This window comes from Pristiophorus japonicus, chromosome 15, assembly GCF_044704955.1.
Source record: "Pristiophorus japonicus isolate sPriJap1 chromosome 15, sPriJap1.hap1, whole genome shotgun sequence".
Lineage (NCBI taxonomy): Eukaryota > Metazoa > Chordata > Chondrichthyes > Pristiophoridae > Pristiophorus > Pristiophorus japonicus.
In genome coordinates this window covers 113,772,544-113,796,889 of record NC_091991.1, presented here as the reverse complement: position 1 = coordinate 113,796,889, position 24,346 = coordinate 113,772,544, and the positions used below count along the sequence as shown (strand labels likewise).

Below are 24,346 nucleotides of genomic sequence, written 5' to 3'. Positions count from 1 at the left end.
AAATCCACGTTATTCTATACATGGTGGCTAAAATTTTATTTAAATAAATGGAACTCCTCCTGTCGTTAAGGCAGCAGCAGTCAGTCCCTCCTTTACAAGTGGCCACTGAACCTACAAGTATGCTCTCTGAATGTTTGACCAGTCGATTCAACCGAGCATCTTTATAGCCAAGTCCAATTCTGTCACCTGCCACAGCACTTTTCAGCTGGGGTCACTTTGTATAATCAGGAGCCCTGGCTGAATATTTCCCTCCCCAGCCTGGAGACTTTGAGCCCAAAGTGATAAACTCTCCTTGCCATCCCAAAGATCAGCACAGACCAGGAGTAGGACCTGGGACAACAGTACAGAACCATATAGAGCCACACTGTGCAGCCTATGTATCTGCTGAGCTATCAGGAAACCCTGTTTACAAAGAGGGGTGTAAACAGGAGCCTAATGCGTCTTATTTCATTAGCGACACTAGCCCTTTCAATATCGAGATTTACCATCAGAAAAGAAGCACGGGAACTCTGGCCAAGATCTAATAAAGGTTTTAAATCACCTAGTTGGTAATGAAGGGTTTTATAAAGGCCGCTTAGTAAAAGGATCTACAGTCAACAAACACAAGAAGCTTTACTAAAACCTAAGTAGTGAGAAAGTCTGGTAAATTTAACTGTACTGAGCTTCCCAAAATGACACTCATTCATCATTTTCAGACTTTCCCCTCTGGTTCAGCTTGTGCCAAGCTCCATCTTCAGCCCGGGCTGGGGTGAAAGCTTCCTACTCCAGGTCTCTGCCCATGCCTTCTACCACTGACCTGGGGTCATCCACACTCCTTCCTTGTGGAAAAGCTTTACCGTTGCCATCATATGCAAAGCTCAGTTGGTAAAATCAGCATATAGATGAGCCACACAGACTAGAAGGGTCCAGGCTTTGACTTCTGGTCTATGAGTTAGCAGCCACCCTAACTAACAGCTTGCAGCAGTAATGGAACCAGGGAGCTTTGTTCTGTATGGCTCAGTTAAAACACTAGTCTCAACTTCTTTCTTGGGCAGAGAATTCCACAGATTCACAACCCTCGGAGAAGAAATTCCTTCTCAACTCGGTTTTAAATTGGCTCCCCCTTATTTTGAGGCTGTGGCCCCTAGTTCTAGTCTCCCCGACCAATGGAAACAATCTCTCTGCCTCTATCTTGTCTATCCCTTTCATTATTTTAATTGTTTCTATAAGATCACCCCTCATCCTTCTGAACTCCAACGAGTAAAGATCCAGTCTACTCAATCTATCATCATAAGGTAATCCCCTCATCTCCGGAATCAGCCTAGTGAATCATCTCTGTACCCCCTCCAAAGCTAGTATATCCTTCCTTAAGTAAGGTGACCAAAACTGCACGCAGTACTCCAGGTGCGGCCTCACCAATACCCTGTACAGTTGCAGCAGGACCTCCCTGCTTTTGTACTCCATCCCTCTCGCAATGAAGGCCAACATTCCATTCGCCTTCCTGATTACCTGCTGCACCTGCAAACTAACTTTTCGGGTAAAAGAGTTTCATGCACAAGGACCCCCAGGTCCCTCTGCACCGCAGCATTTTGTAATTTCTCCCCATTCAAATAATATTCCCTTTTACTGTTTTTTTTCCCCCCAAGGTGGATGACCTCACACTTTCCGACATTGTATTCCATCTGCCAAACCTTAGCCCATTCGCTTAACCTATCTAAATCTCTTTGCAGCCTCTCTGTGTCCTCTACACAACCCGCTTTCCCACTAATCTTTGTGTCATCTGCAAATTTTGTTATACTACACTCTATCCCCTCTTCCAGGTCATCTATGTATATTGTAAACAGTTGTGGTCCCAGCACCGATCCCTGTGGCACACCACTAGCCACCGATTTCCAACCCGAAAAGGACCCATCTATCCCGACTCTCTGCTTTCTGTTAGCCAGCCAATTCTGTATCCATGCTAATACATTTCCTCGGACTCCACGAACCTTTATCTTCTGCAGTAACCTTTTGTGTGGCACCTTATCGAATGCCTTTTGGAAATCTAAATACACCACATCCATCGGTACACCTCTATCCACCATGCTCGTTATATCCTCAAAGAATTCCAGTAAATTAGTTAAACATGATTTCCCCTTCATGAATCCATGTTGCGTCTGCTTGATTGCACTATTCCTATCTAGATGTCCCGCTATTTCTTCCTTAATGATAGCTTCAAGCATTTTCCCCACTACAGATGTTAAACTAACCGGCCTATAGTTACCTGCCTTTTGTCTGCCTCCCTTTTTTAAAAAAAAAAAGTTACATTAACTGCTTTCCAATCCGCTGGTACCTCCCCAGAGTCCAGAGAATTTTGGTAGATTATAACTAATGCATCTGCTATAACTTCCGCCATCTCTTTTAATACCCTGGGATGCATTTCATCAGGACCAGGGTCTTGTCTACCTTGAGTCCCATTCGCCTGTCCAGCACTACCCCCTTAGTGATGGTGATTGTCTCAAGATCCTCCCTTCCCACATTTCTGTGACCAGCAATTTTTGGCATGGTTTTGTGTCTTCCACTGTGAAGACCGAAGCAAAATAATTGTTTAAGGTCTCAGCCATTTCCACATTTCCCATTATTAAATCCCCCTTCTCATCTTCTAAGGGACCAACATTTACTTTAGTCACTCTTTTCCGTTTTATATATCTGTAAAAGCTTTTACTATCTGTTTTTATGTTTTGCGCAAGTTTACCCTCGTAATCTATCTTTCCTTTCTTTATTGCTTTCTTAGTCATTCTTTGTTGTTGTTTAAAATTTTCCCAATCTTCTAATTTCCCACTAACCTTGGCCACCTTATACGCATTGGTTTTTAATTTGATACTCTCCTTTATTTCCTTGGTTATCCACGGCTGGTTATCCCTTCTCTTACTGCCCTTCTTTTTCAGTGGAATATATTTTAGTTGAGCACTATGAATGAGCTCCTTAAAAGTCCTCCACTGTTCCTCAATTGTGCCACCGTTTAGTCTGTGTTTCCAGTCTACTTTAGCCAACTCTGCCCTCATCCCACTGTAGTCCCCTTTGTTTAAGCATAGTACGCTCGTTTGAGACACTACTTCCTCACCCTCAATCTGTATTACAAATTCAACCATACTGTGATCACTCATTCCGAGAGGATCTTTTACTCGGAGATCGTTTATTATTCCTGTCTCATTACACAGGACCAGATCTAAGATAGCTTGCTCCCTTGTAGGTTCTATAACATACTGTTCTAAGAAACAATCCCGTATGCATTCTATGAATTCCTCCTCCAGGCTACCCCGTGCGATTTGATTTGACCAATCGATATGTAGGTTAAAATCCCCCATGATTACTGCCGTTCCTTTTTCACATGCCTCCATTATTCCCTTGATTATTGCGCGCCCCACCATGAAGTTATTATTTGGGGGCCTATAAACTACGCCCACCAGTGACTTTTTCCTCTTACTATCTCTAATCTCCACCCACAATGATTCAACATTTTGTTCATTAGAGCCAATATCGTCTCTCACAACTGCCCTATCATCCTGGATTCATCATGTTTTGTGAATCTCCGCCCCCACCCCATGACAATCCAAGGATACTCACATTTACATTTGTTTTAAATTCACAAGTGAAGTGGGAAAACACAGCGACGGCGGGGAGAGAGATGAGAATGGCTCCAACAAAATGACGAGGCAGCCAGCCCGAGATTGCTTTCATCAATCTTTTGGTACACGGCATCACCTCATCCAGGTAAAACGCCATTCTGCAATGGAATAGTGAGCTGAGGTTAGAATAGGTGGGTAATGCACTAAACCAGCTATTGCAAACAAAATTTATAAACTTGCTGCAGCTTACCACAACTACAGCCACATGCCTCTACATTTAAATTGAGCAGGCTAAAAAATTGCAAGAGATGTATAACTTTGGTCCTGTTGAATAATCAGGCTTGTTATTCTGTATTCAAGCACAAACTGAGTAAGCTCAAAAAACGAAAGGTCATCAACCTGAAACGTGAACCCTACCTAGCTCTCTCCACAGATGCTGCCTTACCTGTTTGTGTGCTTCCAGCATTTTCTGTTTTTATAGCAAAAATAAAATTGGAGGACTTCCTAGTTATTTGAAAACTGATCTTTCCATAATTGCTTGGATACATTATTAATTTTGCACAACAAGCACACCCAGAATCAATTATTGAACAAATATCAAATCTGACATACATTTCAATTGCTCTTATGCTGCAGCTGTGTGCAGTACCAGTCATTTCCAGGAGATGGAGCTGTAGGTCATCATCATAGGCAGTCCCTCGGAATCGAGGAGGGCAAGCTTCTGCTCCCAAAGTGAGTTCTTTGATGTCTGAACAGTCCGATACGAGAGCCATAGACCCTGTTACAGGTGGGACAGACATTCGTCGAGGGAAGCTGTCGGTGGGGCTGGTTTGCTGCGGGCTCCTTCCGCTGCCTGCGCTTGGCCTCTTTATGCTCTTTACTTTGAGACTCGAAGAGCTCAACGCCCTCCCGGATGGACTTTCTCCACCTCGGGCGGTCTGCGGCCAGGGTCTCCCAAGTGTCAGTGGTGATGTCGCACTTTACCAGGGAAGCTTTGAGGGTGTCCTTATAATGTTTCCACTGTCCTCCTTTGGCTCATTTACCATGAAGGAGGTCCGCATAAAGCATTTGCTTCGGGAGTCTCGTATCTGGCATGCGAACTATGTAGCCTATCTAGCGAAGCTGATCGAGTATGGTCAGTGCTTCAATACTGGGGATGTCAGCCTGGTCCGGGACACTGATGATGGTGCGCCTGTCCTCCCAGGGGATTTGCAGGATCTTGGAGACATCGTTGGTGATATATCTCCAGCGACTTGAGGTGCCTTCTATACATCGGCTATGCCTCAGATCCATACAGGAGGGCAGGTATTACTACAGCCCTGTAGACCATGAGTTTGGTGGTAGATTTGAGGGCCTGGTCTTCAAACACACTTTCCCTCAGACGGCCGAAGGCTGAGCTAGCGCAGTGGAGGTGATGCTGAATCTCCGCATCAATGTCTGCCTTTGTTGATAAGAGGCTGAGATATGGGAAATGGTCCACGTTGTCCAGGGCCGCGCAGTGGATCTTGATGATTGGAGGGCAGTGCTGTGCGGCGGTGACAGGCTGGTGGAGGATGTTAAGCGCAAGACCCATGCTTTCATATGCCTCAGTGAACACAATGATGATATTCTGGTAGCTTTCTAGCAAAGGCTGGAGCTGACCATGAAACTCAAATAACCAGAGCTGGACAGTCAAAGGAAACTGCTTGATCGCCAGCATTGAAATGTGGTTTCTGGTTTGCAATTTAATTTATCATTGCACGGGCTACTGAGGTAAAACCAGAGTAGAATTTAAGAAACCTGGAGATAGTGCGGTGATTTTATGTATATGTTGCGACATCAACTCACACACAAGGGGCTTTGCACAAATTTCAGATGATCTTTACCACCGAAAAGTACAAATAAATACAATTTTAGCGTCACCACCTCAGCGCACGTTTTTGTTTGGGGGGGGGGGGGGGGGCGGTGTAGAAAGAGAGAAAGAGGAGGAGCAGGAGGAGGAAGAAGTCAAAGAACAATTGAACGATGATAGAAATGTTGTTGCCTAGCACATTGGAATTCCAGTGCACAGTTGCATACATTCAACCTCAACCCATCCACCGTCCAAACATGTAGGGAGGGCCAAACGCAATTTGTAGACAACAGGCTGGGGTATCATTATCAGTTCTTTGATAGGGAATTTATGAAAGGAAAATCGTGTTTAACAAATTTATTAGAGTTTTTTTGAGGATATAACTAGCAGGGTAGAAAAAGGGGAACCAATATATTTGGATTTCCAAAAGGCATTCAATAAGGTGCCACATAAAAGGTTGCTAAACAAGATTAGGGCTCACGGGGTTGGGGGTAATATATTAGCATGGATTGGTTAACGGACAGAAAACAGAGTAGGGATAAATGGGTCATTTTCAGGTTGGCAGTCTGTAACTCATGCGGCCCCAACTATTTATAATCTATATTAATGACTTGGATGAAGGGACCAAGCAAAATGTATCCAAGTTTGCTGACAATGCAAAGCTAGGTGGCAAAGGCAGCTGTGAGGAGGTTGTAACGAGCTTGCAAAGGCATATAGACAAGTTAAGTGAGTGGGCAATAAAGTGGCAGATGGGGTATAATGTGGGGAAATGTGAGGTTATTCGCTTTGATAGGAAGAATAGAAAAACAGTATTTTTTTTAAATGGAGAGAAACTATTAAATGATGTGATGAGAGATATTTAGCTGTCCTCGTACAGGAAACACAAAGTTATCATGCAGGTACAGCAAGCAATTAGGAAGACAAATGGCATGTTGGCCTTTATTGCAATAGGGAATGGAGTACTAGAGTAAGGAAGTCTTACTACAATTGTGCAAGGCTTTGGTGAAGTCACACTTGGAGTACTGTGCACAGTTTTGATCTCCTTATTTGAGGGACATACTTGCCTTGGAGACATGCAACACATTTTTACTAGACTGATCCCTGGGATGAGAGGGTTGTTCTATGAGGAGAGATTGAGCCTATACTCTGGAGTTTAAAAATGAGAGGTGATCTCATTGAAACATATACGATTCTGATGGGGATTGACAAGGTAGATGCTGAGAGGTTGTTTCTCCTGGCTGGAGAGTCTAGAACTAGGGGGCAGAGTCTCAGGATAAGGGGTCAGCCATTTAAGACAGACGTGAGGAGAAATTTCTTCACTCAAAAGGTTGTGAATCTTTGGAATTCTCTACCCTAAAGGGCTGTGGATGCTGAATTGTTGAGTATATTCAAGGCTTATATATATAGATTATTGGACACGAGGGGAAATCAAGGGATAGGGAGATAGGGCCGGAAAGTGTAGAGGTCGAAGATCAGCCATGATCGTATTGAATGGCAGAGCAGGCTCGAGGGGCCATATGGCCTACTCCTGCTCCAGTTCGTATGTCCTTATGACTATCTGCATCGCTGGCAGTCGCCTGGGACCATGGAGAATAAAAATCAGAGCAATTATGGCCAGACTAGAATCTTAAAATCTTTAGACACTAGTCCCTCACTACCTTGAATTTTCTATAATGAGGGGGTTAGCCAAGGTAGCTGCTGAAACCTTCACCCACAATACATGCAACATCTTTTGATTATTAAGCAAGCCTTACATCTGAAAAATCTGCTACTTGATAACTGTGCTTGCCAAGATCTTATCTCCGTCTTGCGTGTGCGTCAAGATTCCTTGGTGCTACTGGTTCGGTGGTAATGAGGTTATGTGTTAAAATTTTGTTTCTATGCTGGTGTAAGACACCTCGAGTTCACTCAAGGATGCAAGCTCATCGAATGCCTTCAGCACCTACTAGTGTGAACGCAAACGAGAAGTCAGCATCTGTAGACAAGAGTTTTGTTCTGTTGTTTACCACTTCCCATTTATCACCCACATCCAGAGCATTTGCCTCCTCTCAAAGCTGCTTTTTCCACAAATTTGCTTGGTGTATGACACAATGGGAAAAGTGTGGGAATGTGGGGGGGGGGCAGAGATAGGGTGGTGTCAAAATTTTCATGTTGTTAATGAAAACAGCCTTTATCCTTACAACACCAACAGGATATATTCACTGTGCAAACCATCCAAGCTCAAGTATGGATTGATTGATTGCTTGCAATGCCTCTTCACTGGCTATCTTTTCACCACCTGATCGTAACAAAAAAAAAAAAAGAGGTCCTCTGTAACACCTGCTGGAGGGCTTAAAAATCCAGGCTGGCACTCCAGTGCAGTACTGAGGGTGCTCTGCACTGTCAGGGTGCAGAGTTCAACTGTATCACACTAGTGTCCTGGCTGAGATCAGCTAATTCAGCACTGATACATCAGGAGAGCTCAAGGTATTTCTCCCATGCACCCCCTCCCCCATCAACCCTTTAACATACAACACCCAAATCCTGTAACATTAACTAGTAATAATCACATCAACTAGCCAGACATCTGAATAGAAAGCAAAGTTAAACCAAGTACTCTAACCCAAAGCCCAACTGCCGAATTACACATTTTGAATTAAATAAAAAAAATTTAACTTCTCAATCATATAAAGCTGTTACAGGACATACAAAATTCAGAACAACGTTCACAGGGGCTCTGGTACCACAGGCCTCCTGCTTAGTGTGTTTTAAAAAAAAATCCTCTTTACAAAGATACATTCACATTTAAAGCTGAATAACCTGTGAGCAGCACTCGATGGATGAGCTACAGAGCAGATGCGTTGCAACATTTACACAAATGATGGTTTATGGAGGGTGTTGACATTCTGCACCGGACCCCACTGCACACAGCGCTCCACACAGCATGCTTGTCTCACCTGATGGAGATAACCAAGGAAAGCACTTGAAGCAGGATCGCAAGGACAAAAACCACAACAGAGGCATGCGAAGGTGATGTACACAGTCCCTGCTTCATGAAACATGTGATGGAGAGAAAGAGGAAGACTATGGTGGAGAGAAAGACATCAAGGAGTGAACTGAATGTGGCACTGGCAAACGTCTTCTCTGATGCATTGTTCACAACCTATTGGGGGAAAGAAACAAAAATAAAAAATACTATATGCGTTTAACAAGATCAAATACAAGGGCATCACAAACAAAGCACAACAGATGGGAAAGGTACCAATGATCCATACAAATGCAATTGCAGGTATAAAATGCTTGATGCATAGAAATTGGTTCTTCAAGCAAGCAATGGCATTACCAGTCTGTTGCTTTACCAGTTCAATTAAGCTACCATCCTACAAATGCCAATCCCACAATATTTCAGATGTCTGGAACCCACTTTTTGCTACGTCCATGTAGCATCCTAGTCCCTCCTGTCCCAAGGCTGATTATTGCTGTTCATTCCTGCTAGTCCCAGACTACTTTTAAACATTTCTAGTTAGAGCTCGGAGTCCCTGCATCCTTCTTATAAAGGAGTTGAAAAGAATGAACTTTATATTTCTGCACAGACGGGAAAAATGACAAGACCACAAAAATATAAAGGCTGACCCAAGACATATAAACATCAAAAATTAAATATGAGAGTCATAGAAATGCCAGTTCAAGGATAACTGAAATGAGCAAAAGGTAGTAAAAAATAAGTTGGACTTATAGAAGAACAGAGCTAGACAACTGTAAAAAGGACATCACGTGGCATTGATTCGGTCTTGACAGCACATAAACGCTCAAGAAAAACTGCATTGGGTTACCCAATGAATGAGTCACATTTCCCATAACCTGCTGCATGCTACAAGGTTTGTGATGGCCAATTCTGAATTTAAGCTGAAGGGTCCAGGTAATGACAAGAGGAGACAACTCTACAGACAGAAGAGTCGGGGGAAGCGGAGTCACGGCAATTCTGTGCAAACCTTTTGGGTTAATGCAGAATGTTGAGCTGTTGCTGTATGCATGAGTGTAGCTTAATTCCTTCTGCTGCTATGTATGGAGTTGATAGAATTAGTAGAGTGCTAAAGCTCACAACCAGGCACAGACAAACTGGGTACAGCTACTTTTGGAGGAACTGCTAGAAAGTGAAGATTCATTGAATGTATGCTTCCCATCAGTGTGTAGAACAATTCTACATTCTCTCAACTTGGTTTATCTATACACAGGAGAATTAACCAACAATCTACATGGTAGCAGATGTGTGCACGCTCAAACGAATAAGGAAATAGTCTCAATTTGATACTTTAGCTCCATAACTTCCCATATCTAAAGAACTAGCATTTATATACCAACTTCACAAAGTGTTTCATAGGCCATGAATTTCTTTTTGAAGTGCACCGTTATGTAGACAAACACTTGCACCTCTTCCGCTTCGGATGCTCCCAAAAGTTCATCACAGTCCTCCATCTGCTCCACGACAACATGCAGGCCGTGATCCTTACCAACGGGTCCATTACAGACCCAATCCACGTCCAGACTGGCGTCAAACAGGGCTGCATCATCGCCCCAACCCTCTTAATCTTCCTTGCTGCCATGCTCCACCTCACTGTCAACAAGAGTGGAACTAAACTACAGAACCAGTGGGAACCTGTTCAACCTTCGCCATCTCCAGGCCAGGTCCAAAACCACCCCAACCTCTGTCGTCGAGCTACAGTACGCAGACGACACCTGCGTCTGCGCACACAGAGGCTGAACTCCAGGACATAGTCGACGTATTTACTGAGGCATATGAAAACATGGGCCTTACGCTAAACATCCGTAAGACAAAGGTCCTCCACCAGCCTGCCCTCGCGCCCCCTCCCCAGTCATCAAGATCCACGGCGAGGCCCTGGACAACGTGGACCATTTCCCATACTTCGGGAGCCTCTTAACAAGAGCAGGCATTGACAACGAGATTCAACACCGCCTCCAGTGCCTTCAGCCGCCTGAGGGAGAGAGCGTTTGAAGACCAGACCCTCAAAACTGCCACCAAGCTCATGGTCTACAGGGCTGTAGTAATACCCGCCCTCCTGTATGGCTGAGACATGGACCATGTACAGCAGACACCTCAAGTTGCTAGAGAGATACCACCAACAATGTCTCTGCAACATCCTACAAATCCCTTGGGAGGACAGATGCACCAACATCAGCGTCCTCAGCCAGGCCAACATCCCCAGCATTGAAGCACTGATCATACTTGATCAGCTCCGCTGGGCAGGCCACATTGTTCGCATGCCTGACATAAGACTCCCAAAGCAAGCGCTCTACTCGGAACTCCTTCACGGCAAACGAGCCAAAGGTGGGCAGAGGGAACGTTACAAGGACACCCTCAAAGCCTCCCTGATAAAGTGCAACATCCCCACTGACACCTGGGAGTCCCTGGCCAAAGACCGCCCTAAGTGGAGAAAGTGCATTTGGGAGGGCGCTGAGCACCTCGAGTCTCATCGCCAAGAGCATGCAGAAACCAAGCGCAGGCAGCGGAAAGTGTGTGCGGCAAACCAGTCCCACCCAACCCTTCCCTCAACGACTACCTGCTCCACCTGTGAGAGACCGTGATTCTCGTATTGGACTGTTCAACCACTTAAGAACTCATTTTAAGAGTGGAAGCAAGTGCTTCTCGATTCCGAAGGACTGGCTATGATGAATAAACATTTGCACATTGTGGATAGCAAGGTCCCACAAATAAAAAAAATGTTGAATGACCAAATATTTTTTTGGGGTGTCATTGGTGGAAGGATAAATGTTCTCCAGGACATCAGGAGAGCTCCCTGATTAATTCCTTCATCTGGAGTTGTACAGACAAGAATTGGGGAATTTACAGAGCAGTTAGTCTAGCACTGGTAATGAGCCTATAAGCAAAACTTATTTGTAAATTACATTCAGCCTGGTTATAAGAGATCCCCATCATGTTGTAGATTTTAAAACAGAAAATTGCAGCTGCTGGAAAACAAACAGAAAATGCTGGTAACTCACTCAGCATAGTGTTGGGCAGGTGAGGTAATGTAGGTTAATTTGTGCAGTTGTAGGTTGGTCAAAAATAACAAGCAAGGCCACGATAGATAAAAATCTCCCCTTTTATAGAATTGAGTATTTAAAACAGCTGGTCTGTATTCAAAAACTATTTTATCTACAGAAGCATAGTTCTTTAAAAATCAAACAATTATACACAATTTCTCTAAAAATGTTTTAAAAAATTTGTTCTGGGATGTGGGAGTCACTGGCGAGGCTGGCATTTATTGCCCATCCCTAACTGCCCTTGAGAAGATAGTGGTGAGCCATCTGCTTGAACCGCTGCAGTGTTTGTGGTGAAGGTACTCCTACAGAGCTGTTCGGGAGGGAGTTCCAGGATTTTGACCCAGTAACGATGGAGGAACGGCAATATATTTCCAAGTCAGGATGGTTTGTAACTTGGGAGGGGAACTTGCAGGTGATGGTGCTCCCACTCACCTGTTTCCTTTGTCCTTCTAGGCAGTGGAGGTTGCAAGTTTAGGAGGTGCTACCGAAGAAGCTGTGGTGAGTTGCTGCAGTGCATCTTATAGATGGTACACACTGCAGCCATGGTGCGCCGGTGGTGGAGGGTGGAGGGGGTGAATATTGAAGGTTGTGGATGGGGTGCCAATCAAACAGGGCTGCTTTGTCCTAGATACTGTCGAGCTTCTGGAGTGTTGTTGGAGCTGCACTCATCCAGGCAAATGGAGAGTATTCCATCATACTCCTGACGTGCCTTGTAGATGGTGGAAAGGCTTTGGGGAGTCAGGAGATGAGACAACTGCCGTAGAATACCCAGCCTCTGACCCACTCTTGTTGCCACAGTATGTGTGTGGCTGGTCCAGTTAAGTTTCTGGTCAATGGTGGCCCCAGGATGTTGATGGCAGGGGATTCGGCGATGGTGATGTCATTGAATATCAAAGTGATAGTTAGTTTCTCGCTTGTTGGAGATGGTAATTGCCTGGCATTTGTGTGGTGCGAACGTTACTCGCCACTTATCAGCCCAAGCTGAATGTAGTCCAGGTTTTCCTGCATGCAGGCATGGATAGTTTCATTTTCTGACTAGCTGCGAATGGAACTCAACACTCTGCAATCGTCATCGAACATCCCCACTTCTGACATGGAGGGAAGGTTATTGATGAAGCAGCTGAAGATGGTTATGCCCAAGACACTACCCCTGAAGATCACCTGCAGTGATGTCCTGGGGTTGTGATGATTGACCTCCAACAACCATAACCATCTTTCTTAGGTATGAATCCAGCTAGTGAAGAGTTTTCCGTCCGATTCCCATTGACTTCAATTTTACTGGGCTCTTTGATGCCACACTTGGTCAATTGCTGCCTTGATACCAAGGGCAGTCACTCTCACCTCTGGAATTCAGCTCTTTTGTCCACGTTTGGACCAAGGCTGTAATGAGGTCTGGAGCAGAGTGGTCCTGGCGGAACCCAAACAGGATATCAGTCAGCAGGGTATTGGTGAGTAAGTGCCGCTTGATAGCACTGTCGATAACACCTTCGGAATAAGGTGGACGAATTAACTGCGCAGATAGCAGTTAACGGATATGATGTAATTGGCATCACTGAGACATGGCTCCAGGGTGACCAAGGCTGGGAACTCAACATCCAGGGGTATTCAACATTCAGGAAGGATAGCTAGAAAGGAAAAGGAGACGGGGTGGCATTGCTGGTTAAAGAGGAAATTAGTGCAATAGTAAGGAGGGACATTAGCTTGGATCATGTGGAATTGGTATGGGTGGAGCTGCGGAATACCAAAGGGCAGAAAACGCTAGTGGGAGTTGTGTACACACCACCAAACAGTAGTAGTGAGGTTGGGGATAGCATCAAAGAAGAAATAGGGATGTGTGCAACAAAGGTACAGCAGTTATCATGGGCGACTTCAATCTACATATTAATTGGGCTAACCAAACTGGTAGCAATGCGGCGGAGGAGGATTTCCTGGAGTGTATTAGGGATGGTTTTCTAGACCAATATGTCGAGGAACCAACTAGAGAGCTGGCCGTCCTAGACTGGTGATGTGTAATGAGAGAGGATTAATTAGCAATCTTGTTGTGCGAGGCCCCTTGGGGAAGAGTGACCATAATATGGTAGAATTCTTTATTAAGATGGAGAGTGACACAGTTAATTCAGAAACTAGGGTCCTGAACTTAAGGAAAAGTAACTTCGACGGTATGAGGCGCAAATTGGCTAGAATCGACTGGCAAATGATACTTAAAGGGTTGATGGTGGATAGGCAATGGCAAACATTTAAAGATCACATGGATGAACTTCAACAATTGTACATCCCTGTCTGGAGTAAAAATAAAATGGGGAAGTCATGGCTAACAAGAGAAATTAAGGACAGTGTTAAATACAAGAGGCATATAAATTGGCCAGAAAAAGCAGCATACCTGAGGACTAGGAGAAATTTAGAATTCATCTGAGGGGGAAAATAGAGTACGAGAGGAAGCTTGCTGGGAACATAAAAACTGACTGCAAAAGCTTCTATAGATATGTGAAGAGCAAAAGATTAGTGAATTTAAACGTAGGTCCCTTGCAGTCGGATTCAGGTGAATTTATAATGGGGAACAAAGAATTGGCAGACCAATTGAACAAATACTTTGGTTGTGTCTTCATGAAGGAAGACACAAATAACCTTCCGGATGTACTAGGGGACCGAGGGTCTAGTGAGGAGGAACTGAAGGATATCCTTATTAGGTGGGAAATTGATGGGATTGAAGGTCGATAAATCCCTGGGGCCTGATAGTCTGCATCCCAGAGTACTTAAGGAAGTGGCCCTAGAAATAGTGGATGCATTGATGATCATTTTCCAACAGTCGATCGACTCTGGATCAGTTCCTATGGACTGGAGGGTAGCTAATGTAACACCACTTTTTAAAAAAAGGAGGGAGAGAAAACGAGTAATTATAGACCAGTTAGCCTGACATCAGTAGTGGGGAAAATGTGGGAATCAATCATTAAGGATGAAATAGCAGCGCATTTGGAAAGCAGTGACAGAATCAGTCCAAGTCAGCATGGATTTATGAAAGGGAAATCATGCTTGACGAATCTTCCGGAACTTTTTGAGGATGTAACTAGCAGAGTGGACAAGGGAGAACCAGTGAATGTGGTGTATTTGGACTTTCAAAAGGCTTTTGACAAGGTACCACACAAGAGATTGGTGTGCAAAATAAAAGCACATGGTATTGGGGGTAATGTACTGACGTGGATAGAGAACTGGTTGGCAGATAGGAAGCAGAGAGTCGGGATAAACGGATCCTTTTCAGAATGGCAGTGACTAGTGTTGTGCCGCAGGGCTCAGTGCTGGGACCCTTGCTCTTTATAATATACATTAATGATTTAGATGAAGGAATTGAGTGCAATATCTCCTCGTTTGCAGATGACACCAAACTGGGTGGCGGTGTGAGCTGCGAGGAGGACGCTAAGAGACCGCAGGGTGACTTGGGTAGGTTAGGTGAGTGGGCAAATGCATGGCAGATGCCGTATAGTGTGGATAAATGTGAGGTTATCCACTTCGGGGGCAAAAACACAAAGGCAGAATATTATCTGAATGGCGGCAGATTAGGAAAAGGGGAGGTGCAACGTGACCTGGGTGTCATGGTTCATCAGTCATTGAAAGTTGGCATGTAGGTACAGCAGGCAGTGAAGGCGGCAAATGGTATGTTGGCCTTCATAGCTAGGGGATGTGAGTATAGGAGCAGGGAGGTCTTACTGCAGTTGTACAGGGCCTTGGTGAGGCCTCACCTGGAATAGTGTGTTCAGTTTTGGTCTCCTAATCTGAGGAAGGACGTTCTTGCTATTGAGGGAGTGCAGCGAAGGTTCACCTGACTGATTTCAGGGATGGCTGAACTGACATATGAGGAGAGACTGAATCAGCTGGGCCTTTATACACTGGAGTTTAGAAGGATGAGAGGGGATCTCAGAAGCGTATAAGATTCTGACGGGACTGGACAGGTTAGATACAGGAAGAATGTTCCCGATGTTGGGGAAGTCCAGAACCAGGGGACACAGTCTTAGGATATGGAATATGCCATTTAGGACTGAGATGAGGAGAAACTTCTTCACTCAGAGTTGTTAACCTGTGGAATTCCCTGCCGCAGAGTTGTTGATGCCAGTTCATTAGATATATTCAAGAGGGAGTTAGATATGGCTCTTACGGCTAAAGGGATCAAGGGGTATGGAGAGAAAGCAGGAAAGGGGTACTGAGGGAATGATCAGCCATGATCTTATTGAATGGTGGTGCAGGCTCGAAGGGCCGAATGGCCTACTCCTGCACCTATTTTCTGTTTCTATGTTTCCATCACTTTGCTGATGATTGAGAGTGGACTGATGGGGCAGTAATTGGCCGGATTGGATTTGTCCTGCTTTTTGTGGACAGGACATATCTGGGCAGTTTGTGACATTGTCGTGTCGATGCCAGGTGTTGTAGTTGCACTGGAACAGCTTGGCTGGAGGCGCGGCTAGTTCTGGAGCACAAGTCTTCAGCACGATAACCGGGATGTTCTCCGGGCCCATAGCCTTTTCTGTACCTCAGCCGCTTCATATCACATCAGGTGGACTGAATCAAATTGGCTGAAGACTGGCGTCTGTGATGGTGAGGACCTTAGAAGGAGGCCGATATGGATCATCTACTTGGTACTTCTGGCTGAAGATGGTTGCAAATGCTTCAGCCTTGTTTTTTGCACTTGCTGGGCTCAGCCATCATTGAGGATGGGGATATTGATAGAGCCTCCTCCTCCCGCTTTTTGTTTAATTGTCCACCACCATTCATGACTGGATATGGCAGGACTGCAGAGCTTTGATCTGATCCGTTGATTGTGGGATCACTTAGCTCTGTCTATAGAATGCCGCTTCCGCTGCTCAGCATGCATGTAGTCCTGTGTTGCAGCTTCCTCAGGTTGGTACCTCATTTTTAGGTATGCCTGGTGCTGCTCTTGGTATACCCTTCTGCACTCCTCATTGAACCAGGGTTGGTCCCCTGGCTTGATGATAATGGTAGAGTGAGGTATATGCCGGGCAATGAGGTTACAGATTGTGATGGAATACAATTCTGCTGCTGCTGATGGCCCACAGCACCTCATGGATGCCCAGTTTTGAGCTGCTATATCTGTTCTGAACTTATTCCATTGAGCACAGAGGTAGTGCCACACAACACGATGGCGGGTGTCTTCAGTGTAAAGACGTGACTTCGTCGCCACAATGATTGTGTGGTGATCACTGCTACCAATGCTGTCATCTACGACAGGTAGATTGATGAGGATGAGGTCAAGTAGGTTTTTCCCTTGTGTTGATTCTCTCACCACCTGCTGCGGACCAGTCTGGCAGCTATGTTCTTCAGGACTCGGCCAGCTCAGTCAGTGGTGGTGCTACCAAGATGGTCTTGGTGCTGGGCACTGAAGTCTCCCACCCAGAATACATCTGTGCCCTTGCTACCCTCAGTGCTTCTTCCAAGTGTGTTCAGCATGCAGCAGTACTGATTCATCAGCTGGGGAGGGCGGTAGGTGGCAATCAGTAGGAGGTTTCCTTGCCCATGCTTGGCCTGAAGCCGAGAGACTTCATGGGGTCTGGCGTCAATGCTGAGGACTGCCAGGGCCACTCCCTCCTGACTGTATACCACTGTGCGCCACTTCAGGTGGGTCTGGGGGGCAGGACATACCCAGGGATGGTGAGGATGGAGACTAGGACATTGCCTGCAATTTATGATTCTGAGTATGACTATGTCAGACTGTTGCTTGACTAGTCTGTGGGACAGCTCTCCCAATTTTGGCCCAAGTCCCCAGATGTTAACGAGGAGGACCTTGCAGGGTCGACTGGGCTGGGTGAGCCGTTGTCGTGTCCGAAGCCGGTGCCGAGTTCAATGCTGGGTGGTCTGTACGGGTTTATTATTTTATCTTGTAGCGCAGGAAAAAAATGGTTAAAAAAAACAAATTTAAAAGCTTTGTCTAAATGCACGTAGCATTTGTAACAAAATGGATGAATTGATGGCATAGATTGATACAAATGGGTATGATCTGATAGCCATTAGAGACATGGTTGCAAGGTGATCAGGACTGGGAACTAAATATTCAGGGGTAATTGACAATTCGGAAGGACAGACAGAAAGGAAAAGGAGATGGGGTAGCACTGTTAATAAAGGATGAGATCAGTGCGTTAGTGAGAAATGATATTGGCTCATAAGATCAAGATGTTGAATCAGTTTGGGTGGAGATAAGGAATAATAAGGGGAAAAGGTCGCTGGTGGGCATAATCTATAGGCCCCCTAACAGTAGCTACATTGTTGGACGGAGTATAAATCAAGAAATAATGGAGGCTTGTAAAAAAGGAACGGCAATAATCATGGGCGATTTTAACCTTCATATTGATTGGAGAAAGCAAATTGACCAGGGTAGCCTTGAGGAATGGTTAATAGTGTGTATTCTTGAACAATACATTGCAGAACCAACCAGGTAGTCGGCTATCTTCAATTTAGTACTGTGTAATGAGGCAGGATTAATAAATGATCTTGTAGGAAAGGATCCTCTTGGAATGAGTGACCAACTATTTACAATCTATATTAATGACTTGGATGAAGGGACTGAGTGTAATGTAGACAAGTTTGCTGATGATACAAAGATGGGTGGGAGAGCAAATTGTGAGGAGGACACAAAAATTTGGCAGATGGCATATAATGTTGGAAAATGTGAGGTTATCCACTTTGGCAGAAATAATAGAAAAGCAAATTATAATTTAAATGGAGAAAAATTGTAAAGTGCTGCAGTACAGAGGGACCTGGGGGTCCTTGTGCATGAAACACAAAAAGTTAGCATGCAGGTACAGCAAGTAATCAGGAAGGCAAATGGAATGTTGGCCTCTATTGCAAAGGGGATGGAGTATAAAAGCAGAGAAGTCCTGCTACAACTGTACAGGGTACTGGTGAGGCCACACCTGGTGTACTGCGTAGTTTTGGTCTCCTTATTTAAGGAAGGATATACATGCATTGGAGGCTGTTCAGGAGGTTGATTCTGGAGATGACGGGGTTGACTTATGAGGATAGGTTGAGTAAGTTGAGCCTGTACACATTGGAGCTCAGAAGAATGAGAGGTGATCTTATGAAATTAATAATATAATGAGGGGGCTCGACAAGGTGGATGCAGAGAGGATATTTCCACTCATAGGGGAAACTAAAATTAGGGGACATATTCTCAGAATAATGGGCCACCCATTTAAAACTGAGATGAGGAGAAATTTCTTCCATCAGAGGGTTGTAAATCTGTGGAATTCTCTGCCCAGAGAGCTGTGGAGGCTGGGTCATTGAATATATTTAAGGCAAAGAGAGACAGATTTTTGAGCGATAAGGGTGTAAAAGATTATGGGGGCAGGGAAGTGGAGCTGAGCCCAAGATTAGATCAGCCATGATCTTATTGAATGGTGGAGCAGGCTCAAGGGGCCAAATGGCCTCCTCCTGCTCCTATTTCTTATGTTCTTATAAAAAGCTACTGGAGACCTTTCGTAATGAATTTCCTGAGCACAGCAGGACATACCATAATACGCTTTAGAGGAAGTTAATGCTAGACAAGTGACAATTGTCTACTCCTATTTCTTATGTTACAACTGAGTGCCTTGCTCGGGCCACTTTCAGAGGGCAGTTAAGAGTCAACCACATTCCCTGAAGGAAATTTAGTGAACTAGATAGATTTTTACAACAATCCAGTAGTTTTTAAAGCTAGCTTTTGATGCCAGATTTATTTAATTAACTGAATTTAAATTCCCCAGCTGCTGTGGTGGGATGTGAACTCACTTCTCCGGATTATTAGTACAGGTGTCTGGATAACTAGTCCCATAACTTAACCACTATGCTACCGTTCTGTCTGTTATATAACAGTGCTGTGTGGCGGGATTAGGTTGGTAGAGGATCTTTGTCTTACGGATGTTTAGCGCAAGGTCCATGCTCTCATATACCTCGGTGAAGGTGTTGACGATCCCAACCTGACCCCGCCACACAGCACTGCTCCCTGATTATCAAAATCCACTACGAGTCCTTGGACAATGTGGACCATTTTCCATACCTCGGGAGCCTACTGTCAGCAAGAGCAACATTGACGACGAGGTCCAACACCGCCTTCAGTGCGCCAGCGCAGCCTTCAGTCGCCTGAGGAAGAGAGTGTTTGAAGACTAGGACTTCAAATCCAGCACCAAGGTCAAGCAGTACTGATACCCGCCGCCCTCCTATATGCCTCAGAGACGTGGACTATATACAGCAGACACCTCAAAATGTTGGCGATGTACCATCAGCACCGCCTCTGCAAGATCCTGCAAATCCATTGGCAGGACAGACGCAACGTCGGTGTTCTCGCTCAGGCCATCATCCCCAGCATCGAAGCATTGACCACGCTCGATCAGCTCCATTGGGCGGGTTGCATCGTCTGCATGTCTGACACGAGACTCCCAAAGCAAGCGCTCTATGTGGAGCTTCGACACGGCAGACGAGCCCCAGGTGGGCAGAGGAAATGTTTCAAGGGCACCCTCAAAACCTCCTTGATAAAGTGCAACATCCCCTCCCACTCCTGGGAATCCCTGGCCCACGACCACCCAAAGAGCATCCGGGAGGGCGCTGAGCACCTCGAGTCCCATCGCCGAGAACAAGCAGAAACCAAGCACAGACAGTGGAAGGAACGTGCGACAAACTATGCTTCCCACCCACCCTTTCCTTCAACAACTCTGTCTGCCCCACTTGTGACAGAGACTGTAATTCCCGTATTGGACTGTACAGTCACCCGAGAACTCACTTAGAGTGGAAGCAAGTCATCCTCGACTCCGAGGGACTGCCTATGATATATAACAGACACTGCATTTCAACGTAATTCATTGTAAATGAAGTGCATTGAGATATTTGAGAGATATGATGAAATGCTACATAAATGCAAGCTTACCTTATTTTTTGTGCAATGCCATTAGAGGGCAGTATGATAATTTCCTCTCTATGAATGTACCTGATAATCAGCAGCACAGGTTGAGTATGTCAAAAGTGTGATAGTGTACACCGGGGGTGCATTGCCGGAGAGAATAGTTTGCAAAGAATCAGAGAAAAGTTAAAGCACTGAGCATCAAATTCACAGAAAGTTAAAACATTGTTACTAAAGCTAAGGCAAAAGCGAAGTACTGTGGATACTGGAAATATGAAATACTCAGGTTAGGCAGCATCTGTGGAAAGAGAAAGAGTTAACGTTTCAGGTCGAAGAACATTCACCGAACTGGAAAAAGTTAGAGATGCAACAGGTTTTCAGTACAGAGGCAGGGAAACAGGGGAGGAAAGAACAAAAGGGGACGCGTTTAATTGCAACAGAAAAGGGCTCTGATTGGGACCCCTTGATCACATGACCTAATTGCTGATTGGTCCCTTTGGAGGATAAGACACACCCGGCAGTGTCTCTGGAATGTGTAATTCGAACCACCCTGCCTATGTAATCAGTGACTTTGCAAAGTATAATTCGGGCCATTCTGACTGCCGAATCCAGATAGGAGAGAGTTCACTCACAGGTTAAGGCCCCCCCCCAACCCATGTTCATGCCCCATCCCAGCCCAAGTTCCTGACCTTACCCACCCTCTTCCCCCCTGCTGTGCCATAGATGGGGCATTGTGTGGGGGTCACAGACAGTTAACAGGTTTATTGTTATGAAGTGAATATTGAATATCCTGACTTCCAGATTTCATCCACTGCAGAGATGTCACTTGTCACACACGCACCGAGCTTTGAGAAATTTGATGTGGTGTAAAGGGAATGGAGTTGGAAGAATGTGATTCGTCTACCCCGAGTTCTGCCTCTCCTCCCTCCCGTCTCCCCCCCCTTCCCCGCGCTCTCCCCCAGTCTCTCTTCCCCCTCCCGACTCTCCCCCAGTCTCTCTTCTCCCCCCACCCCGTCTTCCCCCCCCACTTCCCCCAGTCTCTCTCTTTTCCCCCCTCCCCCCAGTCTTTCTTCCCCCTCCTCTCACCCAGTCTCTCCCCTACCCCCCCTCCCGTCTCCCCAGTCTCTCTCCCACCCCCCCCACCCCCCGTCTCCCCAGTCTCTCTTCCCCCGCCCCCCCGTCTCCCCACTCTCTTCCCCCGCCCCCCCCCTCGTCTCCACACTCTCTTCCCCCGCCCCCCCTCGTCACCCCACTCTCTTCCCCCGCCCCCCCCCCTCGTCACCCCACTCTCTTCCCCCGCCCCCCCCTCGTCACCCCACTCTCTTCCCCCGCCCCCCCCCTCGTCTCCCCACTCTCTTCCCCCGCCCCCCCCTCGTCTCCCCACTCTCTCTTCCCCCGCCCCCCCTCGTCTCCCCACTCTCTCTTCCCCCGCCCCCCCTCGTCTCCCCACTCTCTCTTCCCCCGCCCCCCCTCGTCTCCCCACTCTCTCTTCCCCCGCCCCCCCTCGTCTCCCCACTCTCTCTTCCCCCGCCCCCCCACTCTCTCTTCCCCCCCCCCCTCGTCTCCCCACTCTCTCTTCCCCCCCCTCCTCGTCTCCCCACTCTCTCTTCCCCCCCCCCCTCGTCTCCCCACTCTCTCTTCCCCCCCCCCCTCGTCTCCCCACTCTCTCTTCCCCCCCCCCTCGTCTCCCCACTCTCTCTTTCCCCCCCTCTCGTCTCCCCACTCTCTCTTTCCCCCCCCCTCTCGTCTCCCCACTCGTCTCCCCACTCTCTCTTCCCCCCCCCTCGTCTCCCCACTCTCTTTTCCCCCCCCCTCGTCTCCCCACTCTCTTCCCCCCATCTCCCCACTCTCTTCCCCCCCATCTCCCCACTCTCTCTCCCCCCCATCTCCCCACTCTCTCTCCCCCCCATCTCCCCACTCTCTCTCCCCCCCATCTCCCCACTCTCTCTCCCCCCCATCTCCCCACTCTCTCTCCCCCCCCCCATCTCCCCACTCTCTCTCCCCCCCCCATCTCCCCACTCTCTCTCCCCCCCCCCATCTCCCCACTCTCTCTCCCCCCCCCCATCTCCCCACTCTCTCTCCCCCCCCCCATCTCCCCACTCTCTCTCCCCCCCCCCATCTCCCCACTCTCTCTCCCCCCCCCCATCTCCCCACTCTCTCTCCCCCCCCCATCTCCCCACTCTCTCTCCCCCCCCCCCATCTCCCCACTCTCTCTCCCCCCCCCATCTCCCCACTCTCTCTCCCCCCCCCCATCTCCCCACTCTCTCTCCCCCCCCCCATCTCCCCACTCTCTCTCCCCCCCCCCATCTCCCCACTCTCTCTCCCCCCCCCATCTCCCCACTCTCTCTCCCCCCCCCCATCTCCCCACTCTCTCTCCCCCCCATCTCCCCACTCTCTCTCCCCCCCCCCATCTCCCCACTCTCTCTCCCCCCCCCATCTCCCCACTCTCTCTCCCCCCCCCATCTCCCCACTCTCTCTCTCCCCCCCCCCCCCCATCTCCCCACTCTCTCTTCCTCCCCCCCCATCTCCCCACTCTCTCTCCCCCCCCCCCCATCTCCCCACTCTCTCTTCCCCCCCCCCATCTCCCCACTCTCTCTCCCACCCCCCCATCTCCCCACTCTCTCTCCCCCCCCCCATCTCCCCACTCTCTCTCCCCCCCCCCATCTCCCCACTCTCTCTCCCCCCCCCCCATCTCCCCACTCTCTCTTCCCCCCCCCCCCCCATCTCCCCACTCTCTCTTCCTCCCCCCCATCTCCCCACTCTCTCTTCCTCCCCCCCATCTCCCCACTCTCTCTTCCTCCCCCCCATCTCCCCACTCTCTCTTCCCCCCCCCCCCCATCTCCCCACTCTCTTCCCCCCCCCCCCCCCATCTCCCCACTCTCTTCCCCCCCCCCATCTCCCCACTCTCTTCCCCCCCCCCATCTCCCCACTCTCTTCCCCCCCCCCCATCTCCCCACTCTCTCTTCCTCCCCCCCCATCTCCCCACTCTCTCTTCCTCCCCCCCCATCTCCCCACTCTCTCTCCCCCCCCCCCATCTCCCCACTCTCTCTTCCCCCCCCCCATCTCCCCACTCTCTCTTCCCCCCCCCCATCTCCCCACTCTCTCTTTCCCCCCCCCATCTCCCCACTCTCTCTTCCCCCCCCCATCTCCCCACTCTCTTCCCCCCCCCCATCTCCCCACTCTCTTCCCCCCCCCCATCTCCCCACTCTCTTTCCCCCCCCCCATCTCCCCACTCTCTTTCCCCCCCCCCATCTCCCCACTCTCTTCCCCCCCCCCATCTCCCCACTCTCTCTTCCTCCCCCCCCATCTCCCCACTCTCTCTTCCTCCCCCCCCATCTCCCCACTCTCTCTTCCCCCCCCCCATCTCCCCACTCTCTCTTCCCCCCCCCCCATCTCCCCACTCTCTTCCCCCCCCCATCTCCCCACTCTCTCTTCCTCCCCCCATCTCCCCACTCTCTCTTCCTCCCCCCCCATCTCCCCACTCTCTCTTCCCCCCCCCATCTCCCCACTCTCTCTTCCCCCCCCCATCTCCCCACTCTCTCTTCCCCCCCCCATCTCCCCACTCTCTCTTCCCCCCCCCCATCTCCCCACTCTCTCTTCCCCCCCCCCCATCTCCCCACTCTCTCTTCCCCCCCATCTCCCCACTCTCTCTTCCCCCCTCCATCTCCCCACTCTCTCTTCCCCCCCCCCACCCCCCCGTCTCCCCACTCTCTCTTCCCCCCCCCATCTCCCCACTCTCTCTTCCCCCCCCCCACCCCCCCGTCTCCCCACTCTCTTCCCCCCACTCTCTTTTTTCCCCCTCCTCGTCTCCCCACTGTCTCTTTTTCCCCCCTCCCATCTCCCCGTCTCTCTCCACCGCCCCCCTCCCCCAGCCGCTGGCACTCGCCCCCCCCAGTCTCTCTCTCTTCGCCCCCCCCCCTCCCCAGTCTCTCTCTCTTCGCCCCCCCCACCCCGGTCTCTCTCTCTTCGCCCCCCCACCCCAGTCTCTCTCTCTTCACCCCCCCCACCCAGTCT

The 24,346-nt window shown here is 48.2% G+C and overlaps 1 protein-coding gene across 3 annotated transcripts in view; it reads right to left on the bottom strand.

The window, feature by feature from the left end:
• The window catches only part of adcy9 (adenylate cyclase 9), a 206,333-nt gene that overhangs the window by 11,554 nt on the left and 170,433 nt on the right, over positions 1–24,346 (bottom strand). For all 3 annotated transcript variants that reach the window (XM_070900828.1, XM_070900830.1, XM_070900829.1), the window contains exons 6-7: positions 8,355–8,560; positions 3,586–3,745 (exon numbers count right to left, since the gene is read on the bottom strand). In XM_070900828.1, the coding sequence (XP_070756929.1) occupies positions 3,586–3,745; positions 8,355–8,560 (366 nt within the window). The remainder of the gene's footprint in view (positions 1–3,585; positions 3,746–8,354; positions 8,561–24,346) is intronic.